The sequence below is a fragment of the Haliotis rubra genome, unplaced genomic scaffold (assembly GCF_003918875.1).
Source record: "Haliotis rubra isolate DU_JTF1 unplaced genomic scaffold, ASM391887v1 Scf535, whole genome shotgun sequence".
Classification (NCBI taxonomy): domain Eukaryota; kingdom Metazoa; phylum Mollusca; class Gastropoda; order Lepetellida; family Haliotidae; genus Haliotis; species Haliotis rubra.
This window is the reverse complement of record NW_025767230.1, coordinates 674,351-689,372: the sequence shown is the minus strand read 5'-3', so window position 1 is coordinate 689,372 and position 15,022 is coordinate 674,351. Positions and strand designations below refer to the sequence as shown.

Below are 15,022 nucleotides of genomic sequence, written 5' to 3'. Positions count from 1 at the left end.
ACAGACATTTGTCTCACCAGTTCCAGATCCTCAAGCCTGGGCACCATATGCACTGAGCATATCATGGGAAGGACTAAACGCCTTACGCGTTTCCACCCCCGATATTATTTCCAGAAGTACTGCTGAAGATCAAACAGACTCAGGCGCTACAACTGACTTTGGTCGCACCCTACTGGCCAGCGAGAGTATGGTTCCTAGACCTAATAGAAGATCTCAGAAGTCTCATACATCCGCACACCAAGCAAGTCCACGGGAACCCGACAGTGTTCCAGCTACACGTGTGGACCGTATCAAAACATGTTTGAAGAAAAGAGGATACTCAGCCAGGGCAGTAACGCTAGCGTTACGCAGATCTACTCGTAACCTGTATGATGACAAATGGCTGAAGTTTGAGACTTATGCAAGGCGGAAAGGCTTCACTGCAATGATAGCTACTCATCCTCAAGTGGCTGAATACCTGTGTCATCTTAGACAGACCAGACATCTGAAAGGTTCGACATTATCTACATACCTCGCCGCGCCATCAGTACAGTGATTACCATGAAAACAGGCATCAAGTTGACGAAAGTACCAGAGTTACTTGCTCTGCTGAGATCTTTTAAACTGGAGGACCAGCAAAAGAAGTTCAGAGCTCCAGCCTGGGATCTGAATGTAATTCTATGTCATCTTACGAGTGATGCCAACGAACCTCTAGACCAGACTACACTCAAGCTGCTGACACAGAAGACTCTGTTCCTGCTAGCGCTAGCCATGGCAGCTCGAATATCAGAGATACATGCGCTGGACTCTGGTCGAACCAGATTCGACAGGGGGCAACATGCTGCAGTTCATCTAGGACTTAGATGGGACTTCATTGTCAAGAACCAACTACCCGGTCAGCCAGATAGACAGTTCTACGTACCAGCGCTATCTACAATCCTCGGCCCACAGGATATAGAAGACCTATCCTTGTGCCCGGTCAGAGCCCTGAAGATATATCTTCAAAAGACTGAGACAAGGAGACAAAAATTCAAGCGCCTGTTCATCCCATTATCAACAGAGACATCAGCAGAAGTCTCAAGAACGACGATATCGTTCTGGATGAGAGCCATCATATTGAGAGCCTATAAAGCAGCAGGACTAGAACCTCCTAGAGCTTCCAACCCACAAGAAGTCAGAGCACTGGCGTCAACACTGGCTCTGCACGGAAATTGCTCTATACCAACAATTATGGAGGGCTGCTTTTGGAAGTCGGACACAGTGTTTGCAAACCTCTACCTCCGAGACATAGCCACTGAAGACATCTCAGGCATTCACCAATTTGGGCCTCTCGTTTTAGCACAGCAACTAACGGTTCCTCAAAGGCGCTGAGTTGGAAAATCTCACCCTTTATCACGTTGACTTGGTGATAACTTTACTAAAGAAAAAGTATTAGTTTGAAAGCCCATGCGCACAGTCTAGGACAGGCTAGCATGAGTAATTAACAATCATGTACGGGTAAAGATCTTACCTGTATGTGAAGGGGTCGCAACTCATTTATGATAAAGATCTTATCATAATCTATGGGTTGTTATGAGATATCTAGTAATAAGAAGATACTAGTTTATCTGTAGCCACATGAATCAACATGATTCAACTTGTTTGAGACTGAAGTAAGACAAGAAAGTGGTCCCCCCCGAGTTATAACGGAAGTTGGAAGAATAGGATCACAGAAATGCCGTTTCGCAGTACCCATGGGGGGGATACAGGACGTATCTATAGACAGCTGATCAATCCAGGAAGTGGCCTGACCCACCACCAATCCATCGGATTCTATAAGCAAAAGATCATGAGTCAGGATAAGAAAAAAATATGTAATTTTTCAAGTAAAATTGATATTTTTATACTTATCCTGACTCATGACGAGAAGCCCTCCCAACCTCCCCGCTGAGGACACTTTGGATTTCACAGCAGATCCAAGTGCATGGGCAGAAAATCAGGAGAGAGTGCAAGTAAGGCTGGTCACATGACTGTTTGCGGCGCGGGAAAAGGGCAAAAAGGAGGTAACTCGTGGGTGAGTGTATATTTACGTCCGCTTCAGGAACTTCAAGGGATTCAAGTGTTCCACTACCATTCGAAAAGGAAAGGGAGATAAGCAAAAGATCATGAGTCAGGATAAGTATAATAATATCAATTTTACTTTAAAAAATTCATTTTATTTAAATTTGATTTTCATGAAGTAAGTTTAGGTTGATACTATAGTAATGCATAAGTTATCTCCCTTTAGTTACACTCTTCACTTGTACGGGTACACCTAATTGCAATAGGTTTTGACAATATATGATTCAAATTTTCTGTCACACAGCTCCATGAGGTAATTCCCGCAGTAGCAACTTGTATTGTGAGCCGACAGCTGTGTCTTCGTCCGGATGTGGACAATCATTGGGCTCTCCGAGACTTTGCGTCCAGACTCATGGCACAAATCAGCAAGTAAGGATATTTGGGATGTATTTTTATTAATTTTCAATACTTTTAACCATGTTAAGAGCAGGAATACCTTGTTTTGCTCACAAGTTTTACGAGACCGCCCCTGTGGTTTTAGTGGTTAGAGAGTCCACCCGGAGAGCGGAAGGTAGCAGGTTCGATCTCTGGCCGTGTCATAGCAAAAGACGTTAAAATATGGTACTTGTTGGTCCCTGCCTGACGCTCGGCATTAATGGGCAAGGACTGGTTGGCTCGGAGTCAGTATAATGTGTCTGAGTGGGGTATTCATGCTTCACTGCGGCATGGTATCTGGGTGAGCTAGCACTATAGAACCAGCTTCAGTCTGGGCTAGTACAAGCAGCCGCACATACACATACACACACATACACGTCATATGAGCGAAATATTCTCAAGTACGATGTTAAGCCCCATGTCACCTCACCTCACAAGTTTTGCAGGTAACATCTCCCATGCACATGAAATTTGAGTACTGTAAATGTCTTAGAGTGCTGAAAATATATGCCAAAAGTTTGATATAGTATGATATCTGAGTAAGCTAGCAGTATAAAACTGTCTTTGTTTGGGACTACTACAGGGAATCACTCTCCTCCAAATGCATTCACATCACTATATGAATGCAGTAATCTTGAACATGATGTCAAACCTGTTCCACCACATCTGTACCTTAAGGAAACTGTGGCTGAGGATGTAACAGAAGAATTAATTCCATCATATCTGTTTGCAGAAATTTCAGCAGTAACACCAACAACATCCAAGCTCGTATCACCAAGACCTTCAGCAAGGCGCTGTTAGGAGACAAGTCTGCACTGGCCACACAGTATGGGGCCCTGTCAGGGTTGGGTGAGCTGGGACCAGAGGTGACGAAGACGTTCCTGCTGCCACACATCAAGGGGCTTGGAGACAGGATGAGGATGGCACTGGAGGGTCCCATACTCAATAATGCTGACAAGATTGCTGCTGAACATATCAAGAAACAGTTAACTGTAAGTGAAGGGCTTTTAAGAGCTTATTCATTGATCCATGAAGAAGTTGCATATGCATTTATCGTAGAATACAGTAAACTATAGCTATGGTGAGTGTGAGTGAGTGAGTGAGCTTTTAGCAAAGTTCCAGCAATATCACGGCAGGGGAGACCAGAACTTGGCTTCACATGTTGTACCCATGTGGGGATTCAAACGGGTGCCGTTCCACTAACCGATCTAAGCCCTACGCCAATAAAATCCCAATCTTAGCGTGACGTTACGATCGGCACACCGTTCCACTAACCAATCTTACCCAAGTCAATCGTAAAGTTAAGATCCAAAGTCTAAGTTGCTCATGACCAACTTAGGATCGCTAAAATTAATCGTAGAGAAACCAAAATGGTGGCTTTCATATTCTATGTGAAGAAGAAGAGCGAGCATTTCACCGTGAGCGTCCCCTAAAACGCCCATGAAATGAATTTGTTTATTTTAATGATATAAACAAACACTGCACTGTAGCCTTACAAATGTGAGGACAGTCTGACCACTGTCGTCATGGGAACACAGCCGAGGGAATCGGTGTAATACATTTGTACAACAATATTGCAACTCTGTACATAGCAAACTGTAACGACCACTAGCAAACAGTGCGTATATTACAGGGTGTGAGGTAGAGGATACCTCGCCACGCCTTGTTATTTTTCCTTATCTTGACACATGCTTAATTGCTTGTCTCCTTCTTCTTACGAATGATAGTGGAACACTTGAATCCCCTTTTAAGCTCCTTCAAAAAGTGGACGTAAAATCACTCACCCAGTGTTATCTCCCTTTAGCTGTTTTGGCGGAAACTGCGTCAAATGACCCCACATGTTTTCACTCTCTCCTTCTTCGCCCTAGAGGACGGTTGTGAGAGCGCCTGGGTCCCCTATACGTTTTATATCCTTTTATATTTAGGCCTTTACTACTACATTAGCTGTATACGGCATTTAGGATTGATATACCAGTAATATGGTTTGAAATTTTTGTTTAAATTATCTGTTTATTCACGTTGTTGACATGATTTTTCATCTTGTTTACAATTGATGAAAGTTGCATTCATTGCAGATACCGTTTGTCGGTTGCTGATCCTCATCTATTATGTCCTAATTGTACTTCTACATGTTCTTCCAGCTTTCGCTGTCAACTTTGTCAGCATTTATCTGAATTTGAATTTAATAATTATTTATATTCCATTCTTAGACGTGCCAAGGACAGGTCTAGACGGCTTTTACAGGTTATGTCTAAACCGAGTGATTGCGCTGATAACCGTTTATTGCTGTCTACTGACATTCACCATTCCAGTGATTTACTGATGGCTTCTACGGAACATGTCGCTGTGACTGATGGCAGCTCCGGCTCCAGGAAGAGGTTGTCTACATCAACTATGACCTCGTCACAGTCTAAGAAGACTAGGGCATCGTCTTCTCAGAAGAGGAAGTCGTAGCCAGACAAGACTCCTGCGATGTCTTCCCATGGGGCAGCGCATAAGACGAGGTCCTCCACTGCAGAGATCAACCCAGCAGACGAAGTAGACGTATATGACGAGCCACCCATCCTCATTCCTGAAGTAGCAGTGAGGAAGAAGACGAGGTCTTCATCTACAGTAACATCAGCAGTCATCTCAGCGCAGTCAGACGTTCTATCAACGCAGACATCAGATAGAGATGGCAGGTCTTCACAAGTGCAGCAGTCCTTGGGAGAAGCCTCAGTACTCTCAGATGCGTCGTCCGCAGTGCAGCAGCAGCAGCCGTCGTCGCAGAGTTTCAACCCGGGTGTCTTCATGCAGCAGTTTACGCAGCAGATGTTGGACCTGATGGAACAGAGGTTCGCGCAGGAGAAAGCTGTGACGAAGGCCCCATCTACAACGAACCTGCATGAAGGACAAGCAGCCTGCAGATCGCATCCCGCTGAAGATAGCAGCCTGCGTGAAGGAGGAAACCTACATGAAGGATCACACACTCAACGATGTTCCATGACATCTTCACGAGAGCCTGCCAGTATGGACAACGATGAATCTGCAATAGATATTCCACAGGAGCCTTCGCGCAGGAGCAGAACCAGACGTTCACCGGAGCATCGCAGATCATCCTCCTCAGATACGTCAGCCATCAGGAGCCTGCGCGCGGGCACCCTACATACCGTCTCAAGACTCCAGGGAGGATCCTTATCTGAATCAGTCGCCTGCGCGCAGGTCTCCGCGCAGGTCTCAACGCAGGTCTTCACGAAGATCTCCACACAGGTCTCCACGCAAGTCTCCAAGATGTCGCAGCAGCCGTCGTCGGCCAGATCTACGTCCTCAGCTGCTTCATCAGCGCAGCAGATGATTAAAGATTGTCTGTCAGCCTCACAGACATCGGGTGCCAGAGAGAACATCAGCATTTCTTCACTTTGTTCACAACGCAGACTAGAAGATGAGTCCACGTTCTCAGATGCGTCGTCTATTCCTCATCAATCAGCGCAGAACTTTGACCAGGGTGCATTCATGAAGCAATTCACACAGCAGATTCTATACTTGATGGAGAAGAGGTTCGCCGAAGAGAAGAGGTTACAGCAAGCTTCGGCGATTGCAGTACCTAGGATGGAATCCACTCCACAGGATGCAGCATTCGTGGATCATCAGTCGGCGAACACAACAGTTGCGACGCAGGATCACCAGCGTTCGAAAAGGTCTTCACCTACCGAGGAATCAACGTTCTGCAGTCGAGAGGGATCCGCGAATATGAATGAGGATACAGTTCGAGAACGTCGTCGCTCCATCTCCAGGGAATCTCTTCCGAGGCACGAACGCACCACGTCAGTATCAAGCAGATCTTACAGTCATAGATCTTCTTCACCGGCCTACAGGAAGGATCATTTGCGAACAAGAGATTCCAAGGAAGGACTCACGATTGGAGCATGCGCGAAGGGATTCGCGAAGACACAGCTCGTCAGACAAGGATGAAGAGCGTGATGGGATCTTTTCAGATGCAGAGGTTACTTCATGGATAGCGAGTGGTCTCGATTTAGCATCTCCATGCAAGGAACGGAATGAAGCACTCACTTACAGAATGCTTGATGATGACTTTGATTCGCTCACGATCCCGCCTATTGAACCCATTGTAGGAGTCCCGGCAAGCCTCAGTTTAGCCTTCGAGAAAGCAACGAAGTCACAGAACCAGCACGTTCCAGTTTTTAGTGCGAGAAGATTCCCTCTTCACCACATGGAGCCATTTATGAGAGCGCCCGACTTGGATGAGAATTACAGACTTATCAACGATAGTCGCAGTAAACTATATAAAGTGGATGATAAAAGATTGCACAGTTGGACACCACAACTATAGTCCGTTTGGCTCAAAAGCGGACCGATGAATTGCAATCTAGCTCGAAAACTAATAACCATAAATTACTCAATGAAACGCTGATCATAATCAAAACATCAAACCCACTCTGTGAGGTTTTTGCAGAATTTTTGTCCTAAAAATATCAAAGTTGTTGAACAAACTATCATTAAAATATTGACACAGTTCACTGTTTGTTACGAGGGAGGAGTGCAGAGAAAGGGACAGCCAGGTGTTCGAGAACGGATGGAGACGGCACAGGACAGGTTAATGAATAAATAACTTTGTCTGTGAACGTGCTTCTCGCACACCTGGCTGTCCCTTTCTCTGCACTCCTCCCTCGTAACAAACAGTGAACTGTGTCAATATTTTAATGATAGTTTGATAAACAACTTTTTTATTTTTAGGACAAAAATTCTGCAAAAACCTCACAGAGTGGGTATGATGTTTTGATTATGATCAGCGTTTCATTGAGTATTATATGTTTATTAGTTTTCGAGTTAGATTGCAATTCATCGGTCCGCTTTTGAGACAAACGGACTATAGACGCACTTTCTTCGGCCTGGCTAGGTCGAGAGCAATCAACGAGGCGCTCATTGCAAAGTTCCAGAACTCTCATGCTGAAGAGGATAGGATGATCTTATCTGCACTTCTCACCCAGAAGAGGGATCACCAATTCATGTCGGACCACTTGGCATCTACATCTGCAGGCCTTACGCTGTTAAGAAGACAAGGTCTTCTGTCATCCTGCAACTGGAGCGAAAGATATACCAAGTCACTCCTGAGAGCCCCATGGTCAGCCCCCACTCTTTTCAGCGGAGGAATTGAAGAGGTTGCCAAAGAGGTCACTCACGACTCTAGAGAAGTGATGATGATTAAGTCGATCGACACCTTAGCGAATGTCATCCGCCAGACGTCTCATCGTTACAGCAACAAATCCAAGTTTGCGAATATCCAGAAGGCAAAGGAGAGGAAATATTCTAGTTCCAGAGGAGCAAGAGGTTCTTTTCGTCGGCCAGCCGGGAATACCAGGAATGCCTTGGGGCGAGGACGTGCCCCCAGAGGTTCCAGGGAGTCGAGACGTTGAAGATGGGGTTCGGAACGACTGGAGTCTTCCACCCCCAGCCATTCCTGTGCAACCATAGAAAGTGGGTGGACGTTTGCAGCGTTACTGGGAAAATTGGGGAATACTACAAGACATCTACGTATCTCAGATCCTTCAAGAAGGCTACGGAATTCAACTGAAAGCCACGCCTCCATTGACCGACAGACCCCTCATCTTCAAGTACGCAGACGAGCAAGCAGAGAAGCTGGGAGAGGCCATCAAGGTTTCACAGCAACGAAAGCATCTCATCCTCGAGTGGCGGATTACTTATGTCATCTACAACAGACTAAGAGATTAAAAGGTTCGACCTTATCCACGTACTTGGCGGCTATTAGCTCAGTTTTGACCATGAAGACAGGCAGCAAATTGTAGGGGTGGGTATTGCACAGAATTTTCATATTGCAATATATTGCGATGCGAAAGCATGTATTGCGATATGTATTGCAATATATTGCCTGAAGTATTTTTAAACAAAATTCTACTTATAAGCGAGTTAATGCTTGCTTTATAGAGCAAAAACACAACAAAATCACTATGCTTGATAATGCTTTAATAACAACTTTTAATCATGATAAAATAAAAATGTGAAGAATATTTGGCACAAATGAAACAAGGAAATATCCGAAGATTTCTGAGTGTTACGAAGTTTTCCGAATGCAAGTCAAAATACCGGTTTTCAACCAGAGTATCGCAATATGTATCATTTTCATGTCTGAACCGGTAAATACCGGTAAACCGGTTATATTGCGCAGCCCTAGCAAATTGACAAAAGTACCAGAACTACTGGCCTTATTACGTTCCTTAAAGCTGGAGGATCAGCAAAAGAAATTTAAGGCACCTGCGTGGGATCTCAATGTAGTACTACAACATCTCACCAATGATACCTACGAGCCGTAAGAGCAAACGTCACTCGAACTACTTACGCAGAAAACATTGTTTCTACTCGCCTTAGCCACGGCAGCCTGAGTATCAGAGATACATGCGCTGGATTTTGGACGAACTCGGTTCGACACAGGACATCGTGCGGCAGCACATTTAGGACTTAGATGGGATTTTGTGGCAAAGAATCAGCTTTCATGTACCAGCCTTATCAACAATCCTCGGACAGGAGGATGTACAGGATTTATCTTTATGTCCGGTTAGAGCATTGAAAATTTACCTTAACCGGACAAGAACAATGAGACCAAAGTTCAAGCGGCCTGTTTATACCGTTGTCTACAGAGACATCCACAGAAGTCTCCAGAACAACAATATCAGTATGGATGAGAGCCGTTATACTAAGGGCCTACAAAGTAGCAGGATTGCCACCTCCGAGTGCATCCAACCCACACGAAGTTAGAGCTTTGGCGTCTACTCTCGCTCTGCATGGGAATTGTTGATAGCATCAATAATGGAAGGCTGCTTTTGGAAATCAGATACGGTGTTTGCCAACCACTACCTGAGAGACATTGCCACGGAAGATGTTTCCGGCATTCACCAGTTTTGGCCACTTGTTGTTGCACAACAACTAACGGTTCCACAGAGGCCTTGAATTGAAAATCTCACCCTCTTATCACGTGACTTGCTGATAACCTCGCTCTGGAGAGTCTTGGTTGAGAGTCCATGTTTATGTCTAAAACAGACCAACATGAGTGATTTAGATCTTGTACTTGTACAGAAGTACTTGTACGTGAGAAGCGTCGTAACTCTTACGATAAGAAGATATTTCTTACATGAGTTATTATAGATATCTAGCAAGGATACACTAGTATATCTTAAATCACTTGTCTTAAAGAAGTCTGACAAGATGTGGTACCCCCGAGTTGGCAGATGGAAGTTGGAAGAGCAGGATTGTCAAGAAGTGCTGTATGATAGTTCCCATGGAGGTAGATACAGGACGTATCTAGGACAGCCAATAAGTCCCAGAAGGTGACCTGACCCACCACCAATCCGTCAGATTCTGGAAGCATAATAACCATGAGTCAGGATAAGGAAAAATATGTAATTTTCTGAATAAAATTGATATTTTATACTTATCCTGACTCATGATGTCAAGCCCTCCCAGCCTCCCCACTTATGGCACTTTGGATTTCACGGTAAATCCACGTGTCGGGCATATTACGGAGAGAGTGACAAGCATGGTTAGTCATGTGACTGTTTTGGCGGGAAACTATGCAAGGGAGGCAACTCGTGGGGGGTGTACTCATGATGTCAAGCCCTCCCAACCTCCCCACTTATGGCACTTCGGATTTCACGGTAAATCCACGTGTCGGGCATATTACGGAGAGAGTGACAAGCATGGTTAGTCATGTGACTGTTTTGGCGGGAAACTGTGCAAGGGAGGCAACTCGTGGGGGAGTGTACTTATACATCTGCTTTAAAGGCAACTACAAGGGATTTCAAGTGTTCCACTATCATTCGCATAGAAGGAGGAGAGGAGACAACCATAATAAGCATGAGTCAGGATAAGTATAAAATATCAATTTTATTCAGAAAATTACATGAGTGTCAGACTGAAAACAACATGTATGTTAGTTTGTTATAAATGCAATTTACAGTATAATTATGTCCATGCAGAGTATTAGTAATAGTAATAGCTGTAATAGTCCGCTTATATGGCGCTCATATCCAGGCACTTTCCCTGCTCCAGGCGCTACGTACATGACTATCCCCGGTCATAGGACACTATCGTACTTTCTGATACTTTTTCAACTCCCTGGGAAGTATACAGCCATGCGGCCTGTTAGATGCAATGAACTAAGCACTCACATTGCCAGCACATCCTCACAGGTACCCATTTTACAGCTGGGTGAACTGAGATAATATGGATTTAAGTATCTTGTCCAAGGATACTACGCAAATGTGCCCACTTCAGGACCCGAACCTAGGTGCCTCCACCAGGGATCAAACCCGGGCCTTCAGCGTGATAGGCAGACGCCTTACCACTGCACTATTGCGCTCCACAAGTATTACATACATAAAGCATTGATTAGGTTTATTTCAAGTACACAATATTGTCCTTTGTCCTGTCCTCCTCATGGTTTAGTGGATGGTAATATTACCTGAAGTCATGGCAGTACAGACTATAGAAGTGAAGCCAAAACATATGATCTGTGTGGTGTTGTAACAGTAGAGCAGCAGAGTGTTCTATGAAGAACATTCATGTACAGGGTGCCGTTGTACAGGGTGCCGTTGTACAAAGCGATCTTCGTGCTAAGGTTACTGTAAGTCCCACACCTTAACATAGACGTAAGGTAGACTTAGCACTAGGGTTGCATAATTCTGTGAATGACTTGTCTTTTAATTGTCAAAATTCTATTCAATATCTATGTTTGTGTACTAAATTGATGTATTTATATCCTGATTATTTCATGATTACCAATTGCAATGTTATGTATGGCTGCTTTATGAATGAAAAACTGGAGCTGTTGTGATGCAAATTTCCTCCTCCAAATTTCCCTTTGGAAATCAAAATAACAACTATAACAGGGAATTATCTTACCTTATGCATGCATGCATCCATCCATCCATCCATCCATCCATCCATCCATCCATCCATACATACATACATACATACATACATACATACATACATACATACATACATACATACATACATACATACATACATACATACATACATACATACATACATACATACATACATACATACATACATACATACATATGTATAGCACCGATGTCCAGCTCAGCTGCTCAAAGGCGCTTTGTTTTTTCCCTCGATCACTGGATGTCAATCTCAACGGCACGGACCCTGACATGCGTGTTCAATGTGCTATCCTTGTGAACTCATGTCCAGACCACTAACAAATTACATTGCTGTAACGATTAGTAAGGCTGTCTAGCTATTGACGGTTATTACTTTCCAGAATAACCTGTGAAGATCCGGGTTAGATCTGGTGTTCAGCAACCCATGCTTGTCGTAAGAGGCGACTAACGGGTTCGGCTGGTCAGGCTCGCTGACATGGTTGACACGTCATCGTATCCCTATTGTGCATGTTGATGCTCATGATGTCAATCACTGGATTGTCTGGTTCATACTCGATTATTTACAGACTGCCGCCATATATCTGAAAGTGCAGCATTAAACAACAAACAAACTTTCCAGAATTCTAATATAGACCTTGTTTTCTTCCTGCACAGAAATATGTTCCACCAGTATTGAAGAACCTGAAGTCTCCGAGTGAGACGCTTGAGGACTACAACAATGAGTTTGGGTATGTGGGCGCACTGCTGTACAACGCTACCCTGAAGGAGAGACAGACCCCCACTGTCAGCACTTGCGCTGTCACCCCAGCCAAACCAACTGTTCAGCTGCAGCAGGTACGTCATTAAGGAGTACCACGTTTACACTCTTGGGTCAAAAGGTGTCAGCTCAGTGACTGGAATCTGAAGTTAGGATTTCAATGCATAGACTTTTGTTCACTATCAAACCACCTTCTCCATATTTATATGGTTGTGAATGCCATGCACCATGCTCATGTCTTTTATCATGTCATATTTCAATAAAAGTATCCAGGTAAATCACCAATTATATGGACATTTGGTCTATCTGCAAGCACTACATTCAACCCCGACGCTACATGCATATGTCTTTGGATGCACATTGTGCAAGGTTGCATCCCTTGAGCTATCATGGGTTCGAATCCTGGTTTGCTCTAATCATTTCTAGGTTGATCAGAACCATGTCTGTGTCATGGTTTTCACCAGAGTAGTGAACGTATAAGACACTTTAGACCTTACACAGGCTTTTCTCCCAAGGGACATGCTGTGGTATAACTTTGATTGTGTTCAATGCAGCATTAAATTCAAATCTCACTCTTTGTGTCAGAATCTGGGATGTTAAGACAGCATACTCCCATTGAATGAAATTAATTATTCACTGGTCTGCAGAAGTGTTAAGTCAAATATTCCTTCATTTCTACCAGCAATTTATCATGAAATTCTGTGATAGAAAACAGTTTAGCCAAAATACATAATCTGCCTTAATTAATCTTCTTTTCAGGAAAGTCTAATTAAATCCACATGTGAATCCATTATTGCTTTCATAAGTTCATTTCACACTGTTATGAAGAAACTTCATTTTCTGTGTTTACAGTCTCGGCCTCAGATATTGATCCAATCATCCGGATCTACACCCCAACCAGGCACCCCGACCACACCCAGGTTCCCCACTCCGACAGGGGCAATGCCCAGAACACCTGCCACCCCTACTCTGGGGGGATCCCAGAAGTATGTCATTGTGTCATCTCAGCCTCGCTCCACCACCCCTTCATCACAGAACATCACCATCAACAGTGGCAGTGCTGGGTCAGCCCCTACAATAGTCAAACTTGTTACCACAGCTCAAGGAGCTAACACAAACACTGTGCCTAGAACTACTCCACAGAAAATAGTGGTCATGTCCTTGCCCTCTGGCGGGTCAGGGTCACAGCAAGGTCAGGTGTTGACCCCAGGTGCTTCAGATGACCTTGGAGTCAAAAGTGTCTTTGGAGGTCAAGGCTCAAACTTTTCATTTGCTGTTAAGAAGGACCCTGAACAGAGAGATACATAAATGGTTTAAGATGTCAAAGAAATTGCTAAGGACCAAATTGATCCAAGTGGATGAAATGTGTGGGTGTAACATTCTGAGCAGGATTATTACCATGGATAGTGTATATGACACTCACACAGTGGAGACTTGACTGTCGATTCTGAAAACATAAATGGATCATCTCTGCTTCTCACATCACAGCCATTCCAACATTGTCATAAAGGAATAGTGTGTTGTTCTCTTTGGATCGATGAAGACATACAGCATTGCAGAAAGCTGATGAAACATTCAACTTTGCAGAAAGCTGATGAAACATGCATTGCAGAAAGCTGATGAAACATTCAGCATTGCAGAAAGCTGATGAAACATTCAGCATTGCAGAAAGCTGATGAAACAATCATATAGTATTGTAATAATCTGTATCAACTTGGAGGGATAGATATTGGCAGCTAAACAGTGCTGAATGTCTCATGAAACTAGCCGTGAGTTGTGATCCTTTTCTGGCAAGATCAAAGCATTATTTCCTGCATATGCACTGATTATCAAACACTGACTAAGATCCAGGCTATGCTTCTGGCTTTCACCAAACTCATGATCTGTGATCATCAGTTGACAAGAATCATATATTTTTTTAGGAAATTTTTGTAAATTTCATCCATACTGACATTCCCTACAAGGTGACCCACATTGATGTTTAATCAGCTTACATATGGATATGTATATGTATTTGAAACAGAATTACTGTAGATCACAAATTAATGCATCATTATCTTCTCTTTTGTAAATAAAACAACATGCTGGTCACAGATGTCTTGTGTTATTGGTATTTATTGTTAACTGTTAAATTTACTAAATTGGTGACAGACATAGAACACCATCATTATGTCAGATGAACACTACTGGCAAACAAGGTTAAGTTGGACCGGTGTAGAGAACGCGTTTATGAGAAGTAGGCGGTGCACGGCAATGAGCAAACCCATTTGGTCTGTGAATGGTAGAGTAGATGTAGGCTAGTGCACATGCATTGCATGACGATGAAATTGATTCCGTACAAAGCTGCTCACGCCTTGCTCATAAGACTCTCACGTTTTTTAATCTGGAGTTATGTTCTGCTAATATGTACATTTAATACAATGTGAAAAATTTACAATCTTTAAATTCTCAATAATTTCTGGTTGTACTGTATATACTTCTCCTATCTCACGACTTGCAACTCTCTCTTTTCATTCGACCATGAGTGGAAACGAATTAAACTTTGCTCCAGGCCTTCCTTGTCCCTGTCCCCGAGCTGTGCATTGCCTTCCTGCCTTAGCCATGCTCACTAGGCCGTGACAGCACGTGGCATGCGCAGTCCTCACCCACGTGATCACCTTACATACTCATTCTCTATCTTGTCGCTCGACAGAGTGGATGTGAAATTATTTTTTTTTTTGGTGTCTGAGAATTGCTCAACATGGATAAGCCTGTTCAGGCCAGAAAACGAAAGTTTTGCGCCCATTGTAATAAAGTCTTTTCAGCTTGGGACCCACACACATCGTGTGTTGATTGTGTGGGTTGTTGTGATTGGGACAAACGTTGTCCTAAGTGTTCAGGACTGTCTAAG

At 43.7% G+C, this 15,022-nt stretch overlaps 1 protein-coding gene across 1 annotated transcript in view; it reads left to right on the top strand.

Annotated features, from left to right (window-relative positions):
- LOC124253208 (transcription initiation factor TFIID subunit 6-like) overlaps positions 1-14,223 on the top strand; it is a 31,907-nt gene extending 17,684 nt beyond the window's left edge. The window contains exons 9-12 of the mRNA XM_046686937.1: positions 2,324-2,448; positions 3,188-3,446; positions 12,030-12,209; positions 12,985-14,223. Of these exons, the coding sequence (XP_046542893.1) occupies positions 2,324-2,448; positions 3,188-3,446; positions 12,030-12,209; positions 12,985-13,440 (1,020 nt within the window). The 3' untranslated portion in view covers positions 13,441-14,223. The remainder of the gene's footprint in view (positions 1-2,323; positions 2,449-3,187; positions 3,447-12,029; positions 12,210-12,984) is intronic.
- Positions 14,224-15,022: the final 799 nt, after the last annotated feature.